This window comes from Diplotaxodon limnothrissa, linkage group LG15 (genome assembly GCF_057381915.1).
Source record: "Diplotaxodon limnothrissa isolate DT_005_m linkage group LG15, D_limnothrissa_male_GT1.1, whole genome shotgun sequence".
NCBI lineage: Eukaryota > Metazoa > Chordata > Actinopteri > Cichliformes > Cichlidae > Diplotaxodon > Diplotaxodon limnothrissa.
This window is the reverse complement of record NC_140610.1, coordinates 1,484,770-1,509,503: the sequence shown is the minus strand read 5'-3', so window position 1 is coordinate 1,509,503 and position 24,734 is coordinate 1,484,770. Positions and strand designations below refer to the sequence as shown.

General features: G+C 42.4%; 1 protein-coding gene across 1 annotated transcript; it reads left to right on the top strand.

Annotated features, from left to right (window-relative positions):
- The first annotated feature begins 3,742 nt into the window (after positions 1 to 3,742).
- Positions 3,743 to 10,649, top strand: LOC146616772 (uncharacterized). The gene is made up of 3 exons (XM_085373570.1): positions 3,743 to 6,782; positions 8,199 to 8,342; positions 10,531 to 10,649. The coding sequence occupies exons 1-3, from the start codon at positions 3,743 to 3,745 to the stop codon at positions 10,647 to 10,649; spliced, it is 3,303 nt and encodes a 1,100-aa protein (XP_085229696.1).
- The last annotated feature ends 14,085 nt before the right edge of the window (positions 10,650 to 24,734 follow it).

The window sequence follows — 24,734 nt, the reverse complement described above, 5'->3', positions numbered from 1 at the left end:
CACCAGAGAGAAGGCGCACTGCAAGAAATGGGATGAAGGCAAGGAAAGCAATCAGGGAGGTGACTGGAGACACCCCCCCCAAAGAAATACGCCTGATGACACTTAGTTATATGCACTGTAATGTATTGAGGCGGTTAATCACATCTACAAAGGGCCAAGGGGGGCAGCTAGTGCATCATCAGCCAGTGGTTTGTTTTAGCAAGAGAGTTGAGTGGGGCTGAGTCTGGGACGAGGGGTCACTCTGCAGTGCGATGCAGAGCAGAGCGCCATGCTGACTCCAAACCTGAGTCATAGCCCTTTGTCTCACAGTCCACTGAGGGTTCAACAGATAGTAATTACACATCATGTAATTACACATCAGCACACAGGTATGGTCTGACACAACAGACCTGCTCCAGAGCCAGGCTGTGGGCTGTTACATAACACTATCCCTTTGCCATCATTTGCCAACATGGATGACCTTGAGAGGCGGGCAGAGTCCGGGCTAAGACGAGCAAGGATAGGAGCAAAGCAATCTGAGGCTTTAATTTGGGCAAATATTACAGGAGAGATTAATGTGTGTCTGTAGAGAGGGGGGGGGGGGGGGGGGGGCAGCAATGATTGGATGGGGCTGGTGGATGTGATGTGGTCATGCAAGATTGATTTGCAAAAGAAAAAAACAACAACCAGGCGCTTCCCACTGAGGATGATTGGGGTTAAGGACACACACCACACCCCGTCTTCTTCTTGCACGCACACACACACACACGCACGCACGCACACACGCACACACACGCACGCACACACGCACACACACACACACACACCTTGCGCAACATCAGCACCAGTGACAAACTACAGCACATCACACCACACGGTGCCATGTCATAGCAGCCCACCCCACGCAAGTCACAAGTACAAATCGTCAAATTTCACACAGTCCCCACTGTTACACAGAACAGCCTCGCTCTCCAACTTTTGTTGTTAAATCCACAAGCCTTGTGTGTGTGTGTGTGTGTGTGTGTGTGTGTGTGTGTGTGTGTGTGTGTGTGTGTGTGTGTGTGTGTGTGTGTGTGTAAGCAGCAAGAGTAAACCCAGGTAAGAAACAACCATGTTTATCTAATGCGATATGATCAGAAGGCTGTACTGATATATATATATATATGTGTGTGTGTGTGTCCTTATTAAAATGGACTTCAACCACAATACATCGATACATTAGCCTTATGATACCGAAAGGATGACGCACTGAGTTGCATCATGCTGATATAAATATAAATAAATATAAACTGAGATGATGCCGAGCAGTACAATAATAATTAGATTTTCCTGCATCTGTCAAGATTTTACGCAAAGCCTTCATCCTACCTTGCGAGAGTGTGGAGTCAACGAGTGTGGAGTCCGGTCTGGTGTCTGGAGTGGTCCAAAAGAAAGAAAAGAGAAAGAAAACACCTGCGAGCACGGCAAACAGCAAGAAATGCTCTTCTGTCGAGCTGAAGATTGGCGGTGCCTTTTGGGTTGTTGGATTTATTTAATTTTAGTTTAATGCTGGGGAGAAGTCGGGCTTTTACAGAGAGGAAGCTGTGCAGGTCCGTAGGATGATGCTGCGCAACACAAACTGCTGCTGATGTGCTGAGAGGAGGAGACAGATACTGAGAGAGCGCGCAGTGTGCGTCTGCCTCGCTCCCGCTGCCAGCCTGTGGCTGTGGATCACCGATACAGACAATAAAGGCAGCGAGGAGCAGACAAACACCAGCGTTTGTGTCCCCAATAATATTTTGTGAAGTAATACAAACCTTTCTTTGCCTTCCAGTGTCAGAAATACACATTTCAATGTGTTAAAGAGCAGAGGCTAATATCGATGGTGTTGACTTTATGTTAGCTAAAGCCTTAGTTACGTCATATTAATCAGCCCTGTTAGTTTCGCGCCAAATGTGGGACATCAGTTGGCCAGCGATTGTAAATACAGCAGCCTGGTGAAAAAGCTTTCCTTCAGAAGGTAACAAATGTGGGGCAAAAAACGTAACTCTCAGCATCTAGAGAGTCAGTGTAGCTTACAGTGTAAAACAAAGTCGCAGTCTTTCTTTCATTATTATAGCAATATCACGAACTAAGCTAGTGAGAAGCCAGCTAGCTTCACTTGTAAATATTACCTCTATAAAGCCTAACATACAAAAACCAAGTTACACTATTACAAGTGACTTTAAAGAGTAATTTAGGGATCTCTGAAGAGGCAGGCACTTTGTATGAACTGTTAGTTCTGTTGCAATGGCTAGAAAGTAAAGGCTAAATGAAGGCTAACAGCTAGCAAACCTAAGTCTCTTTTTACCTTTGCTAGCTACAGGACACTACCTTGTTATAGTAGCATGAGTACAGTAATGAAATATTTCATCGTGGCATTCTTTAGTTTTTTGATCGTTGTTCACGACAGTGGTGATTAACATCTACACCTGTTTTCCGTCTTTGGAGAATTTCTTTTGTGGTTGTTTTACTAAGCCAGCTACAAGCTACACCTACAGCAGCTGTCATGAAGCTCCTGGTGCATAGTTTTGTGCTGATGTTAATGGAGCTTTACAGAAAATTGAGTCAGCAGAGCTTTAGTGACCTTGACACACTATACACCTCAGCAGCCCTGCTCCAAGTTTAGCTGGTGTGCCATTTGTGGCTGAGCTGCTGTGGTGTCTAAATGCTTTGAGTTTGGATTAATTCTACTCACAGCTGATTAGAATATCACAAACTGGCTTGTTGCAATGATGATATTCTATTACAGTAGCATACCTGAAATCATTGAGCTCTTTAGGACAATCCATTCTTTAAAAAATGTTTATAAAGGCAGACTGCACGGTTATGTGCTTGGTTTTATACACCTGTTTCAATGGGACTGAAAACACGTGAATTCAAACGTTAAGGGATGTGACCCAATACTCTCCATATATTTTGGGTTGTATGGAAGCCCCAAACGCAATTTCATTGTTCTTGACAATGACAATAAATAAATAAATACTAAATACTAATACTATAGTGTATATATCATGTAGTAGACCGTTACAGCATTTATGTGTGACAGGATATGCCAGGCACCCTGTTGTCCTGAAATTCTTCCTTCTGTCTTTTGTGTGGGTAATGGCAGCAGTTTGACATGTTAGAAGCACAAATCATGAAATGAATGCTGACTGACTTCCACTCAGCTGTTTCTGTTTTAGGTTATAGGGTCATGGCTCAGTTGCTGTGGGAGCTGATGTAAAACATGCTAGTAAAACTCGTTAATATGTTATTTGATCAGTCAAAATATCTTATAAAAAGAGGCTTATCATGCTCATTGTACACAAAGTACTGGTACTGAGGTGTATAGTGTGTAACCGTCAGTGGTATGGTCAGAAACCACATCAGTACTTGATACTAGAATAACACAATATTATCTTTTGTTTCTTTAAAGGATTGTTGGGGGATTACTTCCATGTGATTGGAGTCATAAGGTGAGATGCTGCACGTGCTGTTGTGTAATGAAATGTGCACTCTTGTACATGATGAAGTAGCTCATTGTTCACCAGCATTGTTATAATGATGCCTTTGTAATCCAGCCTCTGCATCGTGTTTTTTCTTCCTAAAAATGTTATTTGCCAACAGTAAGTTTTGTATTAGCAACATTCTGGACATGATTGCTTATTTGACGAGTAACACTCGGATTTGAGCTGTGTAGCTTCCAGATGCAGAGCTCACACTGTGGTGGGCTTTTTTTTAGGTTTTATAATTCGATGAGAACATGAAAGTCCCACAAGATGATGACATCTCACAAACAGAGAGGGAGCTCACGTCACCACCCTCCCCAAAACGATCCAGACCTGAGTGTAGAGTGATGAATGACCACAGTGGGTTAAGCAAGTTCGACTTTCCAGAGCTTTTGACATTTAGGAAAACTAATCATTTCCCATCATCAGCAAGTACCCTGCAGAAAACCGAAGGCCTGATTAGCACATTTGAATGTTTGGAAGATGAGAAATCTCAGGAGCGACCACAAGACACTAAGTCTGACGTCAGTCCTAATACTGAGGTGACTTCATACAATAAGAGTACACACGTGGAATCATCTAAAGTGTGTTTTATTCCCACTGAGAGCTACCTACTCCTGGGGAAAGAGGAGCAGCTTCCAGTTACTGAAACAGACAAACTCAGCTTTTACCAGTCAGATGATACAGATGGTTCATTAGGAGAGTCTGCCACCATAGCCAGTACTAACACATCCAGTCATTCTGATGGCAGGCTACCAGGGACATCCATTAAAGATCAAACCCCTGGTGGTTGCAGTCCTTCCACTGGAAATGAAAAATATGGGAGACAGGTACAAAAAAATGTCAATGAAATGCAGACGAGAAATGAAGAGGTCAGATGTCAGCTTAATTGTACTAATAAAGAGTCAGTCTGTGACGTAGGTTACTGTAGCACAAGGAGCCAATTTGCTGAAGTTGTAGAGACGACTCAGAAGAGGACTGAACCTGAGTTTAATGAGTATATTGTTTTCACTAAGGAAGAGAGTGAGAGTAAGAGATCTTCCAGTGATTATGCAGATTCTAAACCACTCTGTTCAGACCCTGTAGAAGAGCCCTCTGGGAACTTGGTAGAAGCTGGGAAAAAGGAAAAAAATGATTCAGGATTACAGTTCTGTGAGAAGGAAAATGTTTCTGTCTGTGATGGGAAAACAGAAGGCCAAGTTAATAAGAAAGCCCTCATCCTTTTTGCTGCTGTATGCGGTGAAGGATCAATTCTTTCTCATGATGTGATGTTAGAAAGAAATCCTGCAAATGAGAGCCCGAATTTCGATGTTGATGACCTCTGTGGGGAAAAAAGAGCGGATGGTGCTTGCAAGATAATAGCCAAAGCTCAGAGTGAAACAGCTGATCACACAACAGTGACTACGTTGCCGGCTAGAATCAGTCAAGAGCCGGCTGAAGGAGATAATGATGAAGGCCCTTTCCATGTAATTGACCCTGCGATCTGTAGTGAAACTGACAGGGAAGCTGAAGAAAACTGCTGTAACTCAGCAAGCGCCGCAGGTCCCAAATTATCTCCATCAGTAGAAGTCGACAAGATGGAAATGCCTCTTCCACTCCATTCCCACATGAGGACATCAGAAAAGGTTTCATGTCCCGACCGGACAGAGTGCTTTAATAATGAAAGCAGGACATGGCATCAGGAAGGTGCAAACGATGACTTCTGTCAGGCAGGACTACAGTCTTCTTCCGTCACCACCAATGAAACGCACAAGACTTTCACTGAATGTGACTGTCAATGGAAATCCAGGTTCAGCAGGAGCCCTACAAAGCCTCTCCCTCCTGGGGATCATGCAATACAAGGAAGCCACGGTTCCATGGGACACGAGTTCAAAGAGCAGAGTCGCTCCAGCTGTTTTTCTGTCAGGCTTGACCCCCTGGAGACGTCGGAAGTCGAACATTCACAGAGAGAAATTGACAGCGTGGACATGACAGCTGTGATAAAAGAAAGCAAAGAAATCTGTTTTGTGAAAGAATTGGAGATGAATGACTATATGAACCCGAAGAGGACAGTGGAGTTGGAGGAAAAACCGCTACTGCAGAATGGACAGCACAAGGATAACACAACTGAACTACTTACTTGTGATTGCAAGGCAGAATGCAGCGAGGGTGAAGCACATGAATGGGACAGTGAATTAAAGCTCACTGAAACTGAACAAAGAAGCAAGCTCGAGCGTTTGTCTGACCAACCATTCAGTGCTGATATTTCCATGACAGAAGTTGGAGAAGAGGAAAGAAAAGAAGTGACAGAAGTTGGAGACGAAATGAAAACTGATGGGCCTGAAAACTCAGCAACACTGGTGCAATCTGAGGATTATGTTCAGCAGCAAAATGACCACAAAGCAGACGTGACTCAACTGTCATCTGGTGATGGCGCTGATGAATGGACAGAGTGGAGCACATTGCCCTTGGGAAGCGAAGATGGACAAGAACACAAGCTTAGTTGTGTCTCTGATTGCCAAGACAAAGCTGAAAATAAAGCTGACTTTTCAGCCTTCAGTTTGCCTTCAACAAGCGATGCAGTCGTACCGTGTCAGGGCAATTTAAGCCATTCACAGAAGGCTCACAGTAATCCCACTTCCATAAACTGCATTGACAGATTTTCCCCATTGCCATCTGCTCTCTGTAACCTAGTGCCGGAGGGGTTTGACACTTTCGAAAAGATCCAACTCTCACTAGATGATGATGACGCCACTGGAGTGGGCAACATCCCTGTCCTCGTCAGCTCGCCTGGGCAGCTGCTATACCACTTTATGTCAGTGGCAGAAAGCAACATGCGTGAGAGGATACCAGAAGAGGAGGAGTGTATCACTGAGAACATGGCAAACAGGCTTCTTAGCAGCGATTCTGCCTGTAATGAACTCCCAAACTTCATCTTAGGAGCAGATGCCATTGCTCTCGAATGGCCCGAGCGAGAGCCTAACTGTGAATCGGTCCGTGATTCCTCTGAGCGCATTCAGGATGAATTAAACCCAGAGTTAATGTCCCCTACTGTTTCCGCTGAGAGTGACAGCCCTGCCTCTGGTGTGAACAGCTGTGCTGAGTTTGAAATGAAAAACCAGTTCGACTCGGTCTTGAAAGAGCTGAATTTGTTTTTTGAGATCAGTAGAAATGACTTTGAAAGCGACTGCAAAGCAAACTTCATCTCGCCTGAGCAGTGCACTGACAGAACTAAAGTCTTGGAAGGCAGCGCTTCAGAACGGACAGAGTGTCTCACCAGTCCAGACGTGGGACGCCACAGAGGCGCTGCATCAGGTAGTTATACGTAGGATAGAGCAAACACAGTAATACTGACAGCGCCCGTGAGATACAGCAGTAAGCACCCCAGGCGTTTCCATTGACTGTTCAAATAAGATACTTCAGCTGCACAGTTTAAACTAGGGTTGTTAAAAATACTAATACTTAAGCTCTAATCGATACTTAAAATTCTATTTAAGTGTATGCATTAATTTGCAACTGCATCAATACCAGCAGTGCTGTCTTCACCTCCTCCAGTTGACCTAACTTCACCCAGACAGGCACACGGCACTTCCTGTTACTGACTTTCAAAACACTGAAAAACACTTTGTGAAGTATTAAAGAGGTCAGTAAAGTTCCTGTTACTACAACGTTAACCTTACGAGTGCATACTTTAATGTCACCCACTGAACTGTTAGCAGTTAAATAACCACATTAGTCATCTCATGTTATTAAAGGACCACCTCACAGCTGTGGTCAATAATAAGAGCCTCTTAGTTGTTTTTCAAGTGACGAGTAGTTTCCTGGGTATCGGTATTACGTTTGAAGTTCTAGTACTGTGACAGCCCTCATGTACACTGTCCTTATTTAGATGTCCAAATCCAAGCTAGCATGCTCAGACGAATAAATCATCAATGAATAGTTTGCAGAAATACACGTATTTGTTTCTCATGACTAACAGAGATGATTAGACTCTGTGGTCAGACTATGACATGATAGCATTCATTATTGTACCTTAGTTTTTATGTAATGTTACAAAAAGATGTAAAAGCAACCAAAAAAAAACCCCAAAGCGAAATAAAATCCAAAACAATTTGTTAAACTTGGTTCATGATATAAGTGCAAGAACCTGAAAAATTGATAAAAGACAAGCAAATTTTACTTTTACTCCATTTAAGTTAAATCATCCCAGCTGTTATATCAAAAACTAAAAACTAATATCTTTTACGTTTGGGTCAGATTGACCCCAGGAATCAAAAGCTTCCAAAGATGTCTGTCATATAATTTAAGCAAATAAAGCAAATTAAATTATATTTTTAAAGTAGCTGGTACTTGATATGCAAAATAGTTAACATTATCAAAAATAATAAGTAGAACTGACTCACATGGAATTAAAAGTTTGATGAACTTCAGCTGTTTCAGTCCAGCGTCTGAAAAATGAAGCAAGGGTTCTCAGTCATCCTTCCTAAAGTTACTTTCAACAGATAAAGGTGACAGTGGTCAAGAGGCTTCCTAACAGTGCTTTATAAACCAATGGATGACTTTCATCATGTATATACTGTCCATAATCCACTGTATATAACTATATATTGGTTCAATTAGGAGCTCAACTGATTCTTCTTGGATATCCTGATAATTCTGCCAGTTTGTTCTGATTTTGACTGCTCAGTGGAAAAATATATTGTTTTCTGTTTATTGTTTTCAAATTTTTAGATGATGTTGCCGAGGACCACAGCCTGGACATGTGTGAAGGTGATCCGGTGGTTTCTCGGACTGCTGTCAGTAGTGACGGAGAGCAGGAAGTGCCTCTTAGCGGACACCTGTGCCGGGAAGCTCCTGTTGCAGAGAAACACAGAGGTTCACAGCTGATTTAATTAAATATTTCTGGCCTCTGTTAAAAAGAAATACACAACAAAGATGAATATATTTATGAAGAAAAGGAGCAACAAAGTGTCTCTGTGATTAACATAAATAACATGGTTGAAAACGTCAGAAGGAAAAATGACAGGCTTGAAAAAAACATTTCATGAGAGTTGTTTAATTAGAGTTAAGTGCTCTTTTATTCCATTGTTTTCAGTTAACACTGTTTTTACAGAGCAGCGGGTGATTAAAAGGTCAGCTGGGTTAATTCACTGTGGAAATATAATTACTTTTATTGATTTGTCATTTCAACCTGACACAGCGTACTCTCATTAATGTTCCCTCCCCTTCCACAATATGCTGCGGTGGAACGATAACGCGCTCCACGAATGCAGAAACATGGGCTGAAGGGTAAACAGAGCAGCAAATACAGTAGGACAGAATTAGCGAGTGCTTCTTCTCTGCCTGTCACTATGCTGCTTTCAGAGCCCTGGGAGATGGAGCACAAACAGGAAGTGTGGTCTCCATCCTTTATGTGTTTGACTCTTATGGAACAACTGAGCCACAGTGAGTTATATGTAAAGGCTGAGCTTATACTTAAAAACATCTCATGGATAAAACACTTGGGATGGGATTCATATTTTTTCCAGGATTTAAAGAGGGGCCAGAGGGGAATAGTGTAGCTCATTCAGTAATATTTTAGACTAATCGCTTTGTCAAAAATAGACATTTGAACAGAATGGGTTTGTACTGCATTTATAACCCCAAGTGTGCCTCTGAGTGTTTAACAGGAGAGGAATCTTACCACCTGCCTTTCTGGAGATGCAATGTTTTCTCCTTTTCTGTATGCAGGACTAGGGCTGTTCGATATAACGATATAAAAACATCTATCGTTTCATTTTACGCTATCGTTTGTTTCGTGGTGTCACAAAAACTGTTTACGGCAATATTTTTACATGGTTCTGATGGTCACTGTAGTGGCTGTATTCATTTCTTAAAGTTCTCTCTTTCTCTTATATTTAATAGAACCGCACTACGGACGGACAAGCGCCTGTTTTTATGCGTTGTTGTTAGCAACAGCGACGGTAACGCCTTCGCATGTCTGCTTGTTTATGTTCCACATAAACCTTTCACAATAAAGCTCAAGATCCTGTTGAGACTTTTCAAAATAAACTGAATCACGTGAAAGATGCAGAGTATTTACGGATGAGAAGTAAAAAAAGAGCCGTCAGGTGCTAAAAAATAAAGCTTAGACTCAAACGTTAGAACAGGCTTTTCCCCGCAGCACGCCGTGTAATAAATACTCACAAAGAAAACGGCGCCGTTACAACTTATGTCTAAAAATGTATCGTTTCATGCATCGTTAAAACACTCGACTCCGGGTAAAGGACGCGCAGCTGGAAACACTTCACGCAAGTCGAGCTGCCCGAGATTCACAGAATTTACAGAAAAATGTTACATTTTTGTGATTTATATCGTTACCGGGACGATAGATGTCTGATATCGGGACCTGAGATTTTGGTCATATCGCACAGCCCTATGCAGGACAGAATAAGTCTAATAGCAGCGCTACTCTGTCATGTTAATCTTTTCAGCGTTAGTATATGAAATGTGTGGCTCTTATTTTTGCTGTGTATAATACTGCAAACACGCACACAGTGTCATCTCAGGTTGATGATTGTGGCCAACATTAGCAGCACTTGGGGAAGCAGCCTGTTTTCTTGCATTTTAATGTCCACATGCATCTGCACAATGTGGTTATGTTGTGTAGTTATATGCCAATTTACTTTAACACATGCAGCTGTCACATGTCTTACATTTCACCTAATTTGTTTAATTCAAAGACAGAGTGGCACAGCTAATGTAGGATAGCCAGGTAGTAACACCTACAGGTAAATGTCTTTGCATGTTAATCAAATACTATCTGTTTTACTGATTAGTATTTCTGGTGCCAGCTAACACAGGCAGAGAACATTAAATGTCTTGTTGACTCGTCACACACACACACCTCTCTGGAGCCATAGAGAAACAGGAAGGTGCAGGAATAGCTGGTTAGGAGTGATTGAACTTTTAAAAATATAGAGAGCAGAATGTTTAGTAGGAAATGGACTGCATATAGTGTCACGCTCTGAGACAGAAGACACATGAGTCACCAAGGATGTGTTTATGTGTGTGTTGTGTGCAGGAGCCCCTGAGCAGCCCAGGAGACTAGAGCCGCTGAAAACATGTGCACGGCCGATCCGGGTTGGACTTTCAAAGAGAGCCAAGACCAAACACCTGCACCGGCCCCGCCCCTATAAGTGAGCGTTGGACATGCAATCAAGGGTGAGGTGTGCGAGTGTAAACAACCTCGTGTGAAGCTTTGTGATGCAGTGTTCACGACCTCGAGGGTTATTATCGGATTTACAGCATTCCTGTTATCTTTTCCTGAGTTGTTGAGGTTTCCGTACATTTTAGTTCCCCCGTTATCCAAAGATGTTTGGGTCCATAAAATATCCTGACAAGGATCCGTTCTTAGTATTTCTCCACATTGTCTAAGCCGGAAAAATATTCAGGTTTTTAATGGCAAAACATTTAGATCTTTATGTATTTATTAACTTATTGATATACTGTATTTATCTGCTTCTTTCTAGCTGTATGGGTGTGGTGTGTTATCTTTGCATTCTGCTGTTACTGTTGTCCTGAACTGTTCTCCTGTTAGCTGGAGTTCAGTACTGAAACTGCTTTATTTATTCAAATATGTTTCTGATGTCCACACTATGCATGGCTGTATCTGTTGGAAAACTCTGATCTCTTGTGCAGTTTTCCTTGTTTTAATGTTATTCCATCATTAGTGGCAGTTTCCTGCAGTGTTATTAAAAACTTGATCAGATTGTTGCTTTTTCTTGCGTTACATTCTTTACGTTTACTTTTTCTCAGCAGCTGGGCGACTGTAGCGTCCTCAAGCAGCTTTCAGACAAACTACTGAAGCACAAAATACCAGCAAATATTAATGAAATGAATACAAATTTACTCCACTCGTGTATTTAAAACCTTCTAGTCTTAAAACAATGTAAGCTCCTCTTTCAGAACTGAGCTGAGCTGATCTGAACTCTGAGTCAGCAGTGGTTATGCTGGCTGCAGGCAGTGGAAGGGACACCTCAGTTTAACTTCTAGCAACAGTATCAGAAGTGCTTTTAAGGTTCGCTTACATTCACAGCTCCTCGTTTGTAAAGTGAATGGGACTGTTTTTATTCTCAATTCAGACATTTTATTAAAATTGGAGGAGTTTGCTCCACATTGGGGATTTGTATCATAGCATTGCCATTATTATGTCAGAATTTTATACATATTACAAGTTCTTTTTAAACAGGAGACACATGAAAAAGTACAAGTCACATGACACATTTTGTTTCGTAATCAGGACATTTCTCTTCAAATTGGCTCCATTTGGTCCTTTTATTAACTGGTGTCCCCCAGTTTGAGCAGTGTTGTATTCACGCCTGTTTTTCGAGATTTTGGAACGAGATTTTTTATTTAATGTTTTCATCACATCTCAGAATCGAAACGGTGGAACTTTTCTTTGTCTCAGTGAGCAAGGTGCCTCAGCTGGCAGACGGGCAAGTACAAATCAAAGAGAAACAATGCCACGGCATGGCTTTCCAAAAATAATTGGATTCAGACGCTAAACATTCAATCTGCCTTTTTAATCAGGCCCAGTCTGTGAAGGCTGTGGGTGTAGAATTAGATTTCTCTCCTTTTGGGTTTGTTGGTAATGATTTTGTCAGTGCTAGTTGTGTCTGCGCCATGTTTGCCCAGTTTGCTGATTTGTTGCCGCTCCTTTCTTCGTGTGGATATTTCCCCTCTCGGAGACATTTTCAGCTCACTTTCTTTTTAATGACAGATTTTTTTTATGACTCCTACAAACTGCTAATTTCTTAATACATTATTCATTTATCAATAGCGATTATTCTAATAGCTTAATGTTCCATCATTGTGTTTAATGATACCATATTTCCATCTCCAACTGCTGCTATTTCATCTTTAATCATTTCTTATTGATTACACACCAGCCTGTAATCGTCATGTTTTAGTAACACTTAACTAGACGTGCAGTCGAGTGTGTTAGCAACTGTTACATAATGGTCACATTTCTGAATAAAGGAATGATGAGCCTTTTTTGCACATAATGGGGATGAGAAGTTCATTCCAGACAGTTTTCCAGTTGATGAACTATACTTACCATACATAGAAACGGAAGTGCACGAACTCTTACACTGCTCTCAGTGTGTAGATCTCAGGAACTCTTTTTGCAGATTGGGCGCTTTGACAGGAAGTTGTCTGAGCGACCCGCTGCAATGACTCCTTGTGAATAAGTAGCTTTATTAACTTTATTAAGATGATTTTATTATTTATTAAGAAATGAAACACATTCACACTTTGTAAAACACATTTGGCAAAGTGATGCACTTGTGATGCATAATGGTATCCAGTAAGAATACTGGTCAGCCTTAGCTTGTTATCTGTGGTCACCAACGGTTCCAGTAACTGTGTCTCTGTTCTCAGATCTTTACAAATGTTTCTGTGCTGTTCTTGTGGGGAGAGATTGAGATACAAAGTCTAGAACGACTTTTGCCTGCTATATATTTTGTGTACGTGTTTGTAAAATTGCACAAGAACTTGATTTTAAATGTCCTTTAAATTGCTGAAATACGCAGTAGTGGTGCTATATCTGCTGGCTGTGTCAGAGTTTCTGCGAAAGCAGTTTGAAAATTTGATTCTGCATTTGCTGCTTTTTTAAAAGAGTAATCACTAATCACATGGTAATGAGGACATGGATTAAAATGAAAATAATGAGGGTAAAATGACTTAATGTGCTTCAAATACTAGCTTTTTATGTGTATGTAGAATTCATTTAAACAAATAAAGCCTAGCAGGCAGAGAGCAGTCCACACAGATTAAGATCATATGGAGATGTGACACATGTAAACTTTGAATGCAGGTATTTTCAGTCTCATTGTCACATGTGCATAAAGTCCTATGTCTGCTTTTACAGCTGTAGAAGAACAGGTTGTTCCAAAGAGCTGACAGAGTCTGCATGATACTGTAATAGGATGATGCTGTTGCGATAAATCGGTTTGTGAGGTTCTCTCTCCTCGCTATCCGAGCTGGCATTAACATTAGTATAAAAACTTAACCAAGGTAAGTAGCATGGATTTCCATGGCCATCCAGGTTCTGTAGTTGTAATCTATATGTAGCCTGGTACTTTTGTCCAAATAATATAAAATGCCTCCACACTCAAGTGTTAGTTTGACAACCAAGTACAGTTACAGTTGGCTAATCAATTAGCCATCTGTCTTCCACGTATTCTAAGCATAGGTTAATTGATCTAAATTGCCCACAGGTGTGAATGTGAGTGCGGTTGGTTGTCTGTCTCTGTGTCTTAGCCCTGCGACAGACTGGCGACCTGTCCAGGGTGGACCCCGCCTCTCGCCCTAAGACAGCTGGGATAGGCTCCAGCGCCCCCCGCAACCCTGAAAAGGAGAAGCAGAAGCGAATGAATGGATGGATGTTATTCTAAGCAGGACTATATGGAATACTAGTTTTTCCCACCACCTGTAAATATCCCCAGTCAGTAGCTCTGTAATGAAGAGGTCTCCCTTACATATGTATTTTCATTGTGGTAACTGGTACAGCACTTACATTATATATACATATGTACATATCTATCTCTCCCTCTCTCTATATATACATATATATATATATATATATATATATATATATATATATATATATATATATATATATATATATATATATATATATATGACCATTTGCATACAAGAAGTTTAATTATTTATTGAATATTTATTGGGTATTTATGAATGATCTAATTAATAATAATTAGCGAGTAGGCCTTTTGTTCTAGGACCTGCACAGCTGCTCCTCATTAGGAAGTGTGGAGGAAAAAATGTTTACTGGGAGCAAATAAGGTCTACTGGTTAGCAAAAACAAGACAGATGTTTGTGTGTAAAGTCTTGAGGAAAAAGTGTTGGTGTAAAGAAGTTTCTTGTTGAAATGTGATTACTTACATGTTTGCAGTGTCCTCTCAGGGTGTTTGGGGAAATGCTTCCCCTGGGTCGGGAGACCAGGTCCCAGGATAGGCCATGGGTTAAGGGAGTGTGGGGAATTTCTCTACATGGATTTTTTTGTTCATGATGGTGCTGAGATGTAAGATTAAAATATAAAATATTTAACAATTATTAGAAAACGGTCAAATGCATATCCCAAAAAGTTGATTCTGCTGAAACTAGCACCACTGACGATCAGTGGTTCGGGCTTTCAAACCCCAAAACATGCTGTGCAAAAAATATTGGTTCACCCCAAGAATCCGGTCCCGCAGCACAAACGGAGTAACATAGTCTCTGCTGGTAAATGCCAAGAAGATTGCCAGCATTTATGCATCGGGGAAACCAAACAGGCGGATGGCACAACACAGAAGAGCCACCTCGTCAGGCCTGGACTCTGAGGATGTAAGCGCCGAGTCAAGGAGGCCATTTACGTGAAACGAAACAAAACCACTCTGCTATCTTGGGTTAATTGGTCACATGACTGCATCATATGACTGACATGTGTCGTCGTTTTAGAAACTCATCGTTTTCACTGTCCACACTGACGCTACGTCTCAGTGTGGACGGGAGGCCAAAACGGAGAGAAAACAATGCGTTTTCAAACAAAAAAGAATTTGGTGAGCTCACCTGTGAGTAAATAATGGTTTAGTCCTTTAATAGCTGAGAGGATTTAAGGCGCCGCTTGTCGTGGAGGAATCCGAAGCTTCCTCGAGGTCTTGGGTTGACTCCATCCCTACAAATCTGCTAACCACAGCTGTCGTTTCATCTGACTAAAAAGACCTAAATGACTAACGTTTTAGATTAAAAACACTGTCATGATTAGTGCAATGCTTTGCACAATGATAAAGATGTGTAATTATGTGTAACACTACCACCTCTGTCAGTGTTCTAGCTACCCAGTAATACTAACTGGGAATAATGAACAGACTTAGAAACAGCTCAAGTGGGACGAAGTTTCAAACTTGGATTTCTTCTTCTGAATAAAATAACTCAAACAGCAGAGTTTTCCTTTCCCTTTTATGTTGGATGTGATACAAGGTTTCTTTAAATGCTTATCTGCTTCTTCTCCATGTAGCATGAAAGAAACATCCCAGCTTTGGAAACAGTAAAAAGACTTCAAAGGCTCCAGTGAAGCCAGAATTTATCACTTTTTTCTTTTCATGTTCTTACAAAATGACTCCTCCCCCATATCAAAAGCTTCATTGTATATTTCACTTAGCACAAATTATGAGCTCCTAGCAACGCGAGGACCCGAGATGTAAAACAATACAAGAAGTGAAACCTGGCAGGGATTTAATCCTGTGTTTGTTAATTTCGTCCCCACCACTAAAATGAAAGGGATTAGACATGCACACATTTGTTTATTTCATTGGCAGAATGGAGGACGGCATTATCCCAGCATGAGGGTCCAAGTAATGTTATTATGTACACGGAGAGACCCTGAAGATGCAGAGTAGACGTGTTTCCTCCCTCGCTTTATGCCCTTTGAATCATCTACGTGACTCCACTGCGTAGGAAGAACTACCAAGGCCTATACTTAGAAAGCTTATTACTGGAAATTTAGGCGATAATTAATGAGGAATCAGCTGATATGTGTTCAATATTTCATCAGCTAGCAAGAGCAGTTATGAGGCGGCTTTCAATTTCGACTTTTTCTTTGGGCCAGGACATAAGCAAAATGGGAGCACTAAATATGCAATTAAGGATTCTCCAGGAAAGTGTAGCATCTTATTCTTTTTACCTTTATATGAAGACACTGGTTCCACCGTGGCTCAGGGGGGTGGGAATCGCATCTGTAACCGGAAGGTCGCCGGTTCGATCCCCGGGCTCTCTGTCCTGGTCGTTGTGTCCTTGGGCAAGACACTTTACCCTACTGGTGTTGGCCGGAGGGGCCGATGGCGCGATATGGCAGCCTCGCTTCTGTCAGTCTGCCCCAGGACAGCTGTGGCTACAACTGTAGCTGCCTCCACCAGTGTGTGAATGTGAGAGTGAATGAATAGTGGTATTGTAAAGCGCTTTATAAATCCAATCCATTATTATTATTAAAAGCTTGTTTACGGCAGAGTATGTTTCTAACATGTGTCATCTGGATCCATGCTCATTCACACGCTTGCACCAGCAGTAATGCACTCTACTGCAATTCACTGCTGGACTGTAGTAGCATGAAAGTGATTTTGATTGTAGAAATTTCACGTGATGGTTACTTTTAATAAAAGTGTGCTGCTCTTCATTTTGAACCTGATGCGATGTCACCTGGGAGTAGACCGGGACACAAACAGTGTTCAGTGGACGTTTCATAAGCTCAAAGCTGCTAAATCAAAAGTGAACGTGCAATATTGGTGAAAAGTGTCTTCACACAGTCTCTCAGCACTGTAATCTGTGTTTGGTGTGGAACGGGATGAAGCGTAGCAGGCCGAGAGAAAGCACAATAAGAGGATTTCACAGTCTGCTGTTATGACACGGCGCTGCGTTATTGTTTCGCCGCCTCTGAAAAGCTCTGATTAAATTGGCGTTGACCGGACGGGAGACTCGTCCGAGTGCGACAAACAGCAGCGTCGGTCCAATAAACAGGTTCGTCGCTGACTCACTGCAGAGCGCAGATCAGCTCGACCCACGGTGGAGGAGGGATGAGTTGCCAAATGGGGCAGTTGTCCTGACATTTTATTTAAGGTTTGCAAACAGCATGGTCAACAACGTGGCTCTGTGAACATTCAAAATGCCACTGCACTTCCTCTGGCTGGTAGTTTCTGCTTTGAGTTTCTTCTCCGGCTGCTCACAGCTGTGACGTCTAAGACGAATGTTTTTGTAAAGAAAGCCGTGGCAGTTCTGAGACCAAATCCATATTGTAAGGTTTGTGTTGGCTCCATCTTCCATGCTGTGAGACTTAAACCAAGCTCATCTGGTGGAAACGTTAATGTTTTGGGATTGTTCAGGTTAACCGTAAATTGACAAAGAGTTTCATCTTAAATCATAATGAAATTGTGAAAGTCTACATTGTTTTGTGGTAAAGAGAAAAGTTTTCTCAAAGCTTGCTGGGAGCTCGCCACCTCGGTCACTGCTGCTTGACATAGATTTACAAAGAAGGCATTTTGTGAAACTCTGCTCTAACACGGGGACAGTGCGGTCAGCTTGTTCCAGAAGTCCTTTAGGGGCACACTTTTATGAGCTGTAGTCACTGTGATAATCACATTGTGGATCCATCCATCAATCCCAATCCAGGGCCAGGTTACAGGAGACTCCTGTCAACATAAGATAGCCGCTGATCTTGGAGGGTAACTGAGGGAAGAAGATTGTATCTTAAGAGAAACGATCATTCTGTCTCTAAAAATGATGAACAGAATCCGTGACCACAGGTCCGACATTCTGTCCTCCTAAAATATCCCCACAGGACATCTGAAAGGATGCAGCTGACTGCCTTCTCCAAGTCCACACAACACATGTAAACTGGATGCTTTAGAGGGTAAAACCCACCCGGTGTTCCTCGCTCCTCATTTTCTAATGATGTTCCATGAAGCCAGTTGGGTCAGCTGGGCATCAGACTGCCAAAGCCTTCAGCTTTTGACTGCTGCACGAATGTCAAGGCACTGGACTCCCACAGCTCTTCCTGCAGGTTTTGGACCCACACGAGGACCCATGCGCTCGCTCAGGCCGAGCTTGTGGAGCCGAGGGTCCAGGATGAGGATGAGCCCAGTGAGGGTTCTGGATACCGAGCTGTCAGCTTCATTTACTCAGGATGTAATTATCAGATATCGTTGCATACATATTAAACCACTCACAAGCATCATCCCCAAGGCAGCTTAGGAAGATCTATTACAGCAAAACTTCCAATCTTGCATTTCTTTATTTATTATTCGTAGATTTCACTTACTTACCTGCTTTTAAACCCAATATTTCAGTCTTCACTTTTCCAGCTTCTTCCTCAGATTTACTTACAGCTCAGCTGTAACTGCTGGTAGGTCATAGACTGCACCTCAGAGGTGTTTTTAAAAAGACAGCATTATGAGTCATTTCACAGAGTTTTGGACAGCCATACAGTAAATCATCATTAGGGTCCATAACTACAAGTGCTGTTGTGGGCATTGGTAAAACCTGCTGCTGAGTGATGAGGCGGATGGTTATTTTAGAGAGGCAAAGTCCAGATGAGTGTGTGGTGGCTGAATTAGGGCCAGGGCCTATCAGCTAAAAGAACGTAGGTGGGGCCATTTAGTAATGGCCTGAATTAACAAGTGCCAAAATCTCTCATAATTCCATTATGGTACTTCATTACGTACATACCGCAGTACCATTTTAGTCCACCCACACTGTGAACACTGGCCTTTTGTATCCCAGCTGTCTCCAGTGTTTAGGTTTCAAGCTACATTTCATGCATTGCTATTCAGATATGCAAAAATGAAAGTATTCACACGCTTATACACCAAGAACTGAGAGCGCAAGAAGGAAATCGTGCCTCTGACTGGCAAACAAGGTCTGCAAAATCAACACAGATTTCATAACATGTTCTCATTGGGCTGATTGAATAAGAAAATATTCAGAGTGTTGGTGCTGAAGCACAGTCACTGAGCTGACATGAAAATGAGGGGCTGTCATAAATTCACCGCACCCAGTGACTAATCGCTGTCAGCTTCTTAGCTAACCCCACAGGCGTGATGGGAGAGGGCATTAATCTGCAGGGACGAGCAGGAGAATTCGTTCCCTCATCTTAGATGACTGCAGTTTGTGCCGTTAATCTGTTTAAAAGCATCAACTACTTTAATAAGCTGCTAATGTTAAATGAAATTAAAAGGGAAGCCAGAAGTAAGAAGTCAGGGCACATCCTGCAGAGTCGGCGTGTTTCCTGCAGAATGACCGCCGTAGAAGTGAATTCTTTCTAATCTAGCTTTGCATCTTCTGCACAGACTGCAACATAAAGCACGCATTTTTTAAAGCTGTCGTGCCAGCTGTTTGGATCTGACACACTGCGTGCAACGAACATTTCACGGCTGACTTTTCACTTCAGCGGTCAAATGACAGTTAATCTGTTTATTGTGGTTCTGTTGCTCGGTTCAGCAGCGAGGGGATGCTGCTAGGCGGGAGCTTAGGGGTGCGAGGAAAAGACAGAAGACATGTCCTTTTCTTCTCAGCTTTTGATCAGATTTATGATTTTTCTCTTCAGACACTGTGAAACATTATTTTTCCAAGTGGATCGTCTTTGAATGGCTTTGCCTCATAAATATGCCACGCACACACCTCATTTCGGGTGAATGATGTGGGCACTCTGTGCTTGTGACCATCACAGAGGCCTGTGTGGAAATTACAGTAATTCATCTAAATTCTAAATATATGAGCATTAATTCATGTGTGTTTATACAGAAGTAGGTCACACATCAAGCATCATTATCGTTTTCATTTTAAAGACGATCTCTGATGACGCTGAGCAGGTTGCTTCATTCGTGCTGGGTTTGTCTGAGACACAGAAGCAGCCGCGTGTATTTGGTGACCGACTGTAAATCAGTTTTCAAGTTTCCGTTTAATAAATTAGAAAAATGTCCACGATTTTCACAAAATGCTAAAAAAAATCAGATCATGAAACAAATGTGGAATTTGGATTTCACAAAGTCCATCGTTGTTGCACTTTGACCAGTTTTACTGGTTGTGGCGTGATACATCTGATCTTTTAATCTAGTCTGACCAGTGGACCAGATCTGAATCTTTACTCTTACAGGACTCCTGGAGTACGTCATACGTGTGTGACCATCCCACTTACATGTGTTTTGTGGTGTTGGAGAAGTCTTACACCCAGCAGGGCGATCATAATGAGCCATCGGCTCATCGGCTGTATCTACATCCTTTGCACAAAGTCGAGCATCATCATCTTCAAAGGGGGTGTTGGACTTTTCCAAGGTGGTCCCTCGTCTCCAGTTCTCTTTATGATATTCATGCATAAGATATCAAAGCATAGCTGGATATCAAGAGCTGGATAATAAAGGGTTTGTGATGTGGGAACCTCAGAAGTACATCCCTGCTTATTGCAGATATGTCGTTCTGTTGGCTTCACCGAAACATGACCTGGCTGTTAGGTGGCTGTGGTGTGAATCAGCACGTCCAAGGCTGAGGCCGTGGTTTCCTGGATATTGTCAGGGCTCTGTGTGCGGGCAGGCGGAGAGGAGGATCCAAGCACAGGACTCGAACACAGAATTGTAATTCAAAACCTCGGCTTTATTGCTGACATGAAAACTAAACATGCCGTGAATGCAGAAACCAAAAACACACAGGTATAATCTGAGGGTGCGACGCGACACCGAGCACAGGAACACACAGGGCTTATATACACAGGGTAGTAATGAGGGAATGGGCAACAGGAGGGAGACACAGCTGGGAGAGATCAGGGCTGACGAGACAGGGGAACAAAGCTGCACACACTAACACAAGACAAAGACTTTCACAATAAAACAGGAAACATGAAACACTACTCAAAGACACGGACTCGACACAGAGAGGCAGACAGAAAATAATACATGAAACTCAAACAATACATGAGACCACAATTCCTAAAACATGGATAAACAGAAATATGAAACTCTAATAATAAACATCATCATCATCATCATCATCAGCACAACAAGAGAACAAGAAAACAATCCATGATGCAAAATGAAACCAAAACATAATAAACGCAAAATACTGACAGATATGGTGGACCGCTCCCACTGGTTTGAAGGAGAATGATGGGAAAGCAGAGCACGACATTGGAGATTTCTTTTGCGTATATGCAGCTGGGAGGAATCCTTTTGTAAAACTCATTGAAGACGTGAAGTGGAAAATGTCACTAGGGAAAATGATGAATGGCGAATCCCAATAAACCCATGTTTGATACTGTGGTTATGCAGGCACACTGTGCACTGGGTACATGAGGCCGTGCGTCAGAGCTCACATGATATGATCAAATGGTTTAGTGCAAAGCCAAATCCACATAAGCACGTTAACCAGTAAACCCAGCAGTGGGAAAAACACCAGTTCCTTCCTGGTGCAGTTTGTGTTCACTGCTACCATACAAGCCATCGTTATGTCATTAAAAGCAGCTGTCCTCTCCGTCTATTGACAACACAAAATGCTGTGAAAATGCAGTCAGAGGCAGAATGTTTCTGTCAGTAAACAGAGCAAAACCCCCCAAATGATGGCGTATGTACGAAAAAACACAAGTGTAAGAAACTCTAAACCTGAAGGGACACGCATCAGTCGAAATGTCTGAGTCTAAACGGGGCGACTGACAGCAGAAGCTGACGCCGTCCGGGTCACGTCTGGGTCACGTCTGGGTCACGTTAAACAATAGTTGTTTTCAGTAACAGCAGCGCTTATGCAGAGGTGCTGAGGTGAATGCAACAAAGAGACGCAGCGGCACATCTGATCTTTGATACTGCATCTGTTGCTCTGTTTTGCTGTGTGCGGTCCCGGATGCAGCGTTCTTCTTCGATACTTAATAAGGTGTATTTATCTCAGCTGGCGGTGAAACTGTTTATAGTGGATCGATCCTGCAGGCGAATTCTCATTCCACACAAAGCCCCTGATTCACTGCTTCACTACACTGATCATTGATCTCCAGGGCGCTGTTGCACATCAGCCATGACCAAACACCGCTGGACTCTGCTGCTGGATGAATGTACAGGCCGCTGCAATGCTTCAGAGTAAACTGTCAGGTGATTGTTGGCAGCGCGGAGACAGATGAGGCGGTACAGAGAGGTGGAAATGACTGATGGAGGAACAGGAACATTGCTGCTGTGTCACCGCGTCAGTCGAGGCGCTCTGATGATGCCAGTGAGATATTTTCATGGGCCTCCAAGGATAAATCTATGCAGAGTGGATGATTTGACACAATTTATATCTGAAGTGTTATCACTGGCTTCTGCAGAAACCGATTTAGCCTTTTATTTGGGGGACAAACTCTTCTTCTCTTGGGCAAGGCCACTGGGAAATACTCCTCTGCTATACAGCCAGGCTATTTCACGATACCCCCAAAGGGTCTGAGCTGCTCTAACTGGCAGCGTCTTGAGTCCAACTTAATGACAGGGCGCTCTGCTGCATCACGACGACTGTTTCAGAAAGTGTTGAGTGGTTTTGATCTTTTTTCTGCTGCTGCGTTTGTATCATCCTCTTTTGATGTGTACAAAGTACAGACTGATCCCTCTGGTTCAACATGAAGACATGCTGAATCCAATGGGTTGGTACAGTGTGAAGTACAGAACTGTAGGTGAATTAACTATTTTGGGGTCATAATCAACTAGGAGACAGTCTGGCATCTTACAGGATAAATACCATCCTGACGTCTGTGATTATGGAGCTGAAGAGAAATTAAGTAGCTGTGATGCTACCATGCTAACAACAATACTGTGGAAAAGTCTCAAAAGCCCCTCATGCCTTTACATTGTGCTGGAAAAATGGGAAACAGGTGCAAACAAACACAGAAATACAACACATATAAGGGAAAAACACAGTTTGAATAACCACATATTACCAAACAAATTACTCCACGTAGTCTTTTTCAATCGAGGTACGACTTTACTGCTCTGCTCGTGTTTGAGATCAGTGTCATGCTGGAAAATGAAGATGGCATCGCATCAAATTCTGATGGTGTGTTTCTGCTTTCATGTTTCCATCAGTTTTAAGATCTCCAACATTTAGCTGAGCTCCGACACGTCACCCTTTTCTCCCCGTGTTCCTTTCCTGAGAACGGCTTCTTGACAGACACCATCCACTAACAGCATTTCTGATGAGGCTTCAGCAAAGTGTAGACGAATCAACTAAAAGCCAAATGCATCCCTCAAGTCCTCTGTCGGGGGGGGGTTGAGATGTGTTTTGACGTTTTTACATTTTCGGCTTGTTGGCACAACAGTGCTGTTTTAAGCCTGTCACACTCTCATCTTTGGCTTTTTGTAGCTTTGACAAACGAAACAACAGGCTGCTGGTAACAAAGTGGCTAAAGATACAATTTAAAACAATACAATCGCTTCTTTGACAACTTATCTGTTATTTGTTCTCCTTGAATGATTCATAACTCAGCGATAAGTCGCCTAACAAATAAAAAACATTCCTTTGGAAATGTTTGGATACAAGGACCAGACTGAACATGCTTGAAGAAGCAGCCAAGTCACGAGACGTATTCCCGAAGACCACTTTAACAAAAGTCCAAGAAAATCTGGCTCCTTGGAAGCAGAAATATAAAGAAAATCATGTTAATCCAACCCAGTCTGCACAGCTATTCATTAAAACAGGGAATCGTTTTGTCCACTGGCCTTAAAAATAGAATAAAGAGCTCTGCTTTACTTTTCACCCCCCTCTCTCTCGCTGCCATCAACACAGCCTCCTGCAAAGTGCCCCATCATTACAACTGCACTGCTGTGCGAAAAGGTTTTACCTCTGCTGGACTGTTTGTCAATACTGTGAGCCAGCATCGCACCTCTTCACTCAGCTGTCTTGCACATCTCTGTAGAGATTAGCTGATTTACCACAGAGAAAAACAGAAGATTGGCAAATCTGTCCGAAGCATCACGAGGCAGGCAGCACCTCTCACAGTATGATATTGATGTTTTGGAACTGATGTCTGTGTTGGCACAGAGGCTAATAAATAGCTTTGATCTGGTCAGAGAAAATGCAACGCCTGGGAAAATAATGCCATTAGTGTTTCGAATGAAATGATGGAGAGATCGGAGGAATTTCAAAGTATTATGGATTCGACAGAGGGACCTTAAAAAGATACGAGGACGTCAGAGTTAATAGATAGAGAGTCGGAGCAAGACACAAACGAGTCCTGGATCTTCTCAACAGTTCTTCACAATGAGAACAACAGGTTATAAAGCAGTGTGTCACGCTTTAAGTCCAGGACGTGAAGTGAGGTTTAGACAGCTGTGGAGCTTTTTTCAACTCTCCCTCCTATTCGGAGAGGGAACCACTGCTGCAATGCAGCAAAGCAAATCACAGGAATCTATGAAGTGTTTGTTACTGTGAAACCCAGCCTTCTCCTCACACACACACACACACACACACAAATAAACTGGTGTTCAAAGAAAGTGCATCAACCCTGAAAACTGGAACTGTCATCCAAACAAAGAGTGCATCAGATAAGAAAACTGATGATTATATAATATTGCATCAACTTTCACAGCTGTATGAGTTCTCACAGAGTTACAGTCACGTTTGGTGCCTTTGGTGATCTCATCTTTTGGTTTTCCATTCGAAGGATGAGCGAGGGATGGGGAGCAAGTGAGACCTGGAAGGCTGCTGGGCCTCGAATACGGTGATACTAAT

What these genes read in the sequence shown, in the direction of transcription:
- LOC146616772 (XM_085373570.1), top strand. Translation starts at nt 3,743, where the DNA reads ATGAAAGTCCCACAAGATGATGACATCTCACAAACAGAGAGGGAGCTC. An exon ending in CCACAGAGGCGCTGCATCAG is followed by an intron (nt 6,783 to 8,198) that starts GTAGTTATACGT and finishes TCAAATTTTTAG; the next exon opens with ATGATGTTGCCGAGGACCAC. An exon ending in TGTTGCAGAGAAACACAGAG is followed by an intron (nt 8,343 to 10,530) that starts GTTCACAGCTGA and finishes TGTTGTGTGCAG; the next exon opens with GAGCCCCTGAGCAGCCCAGG.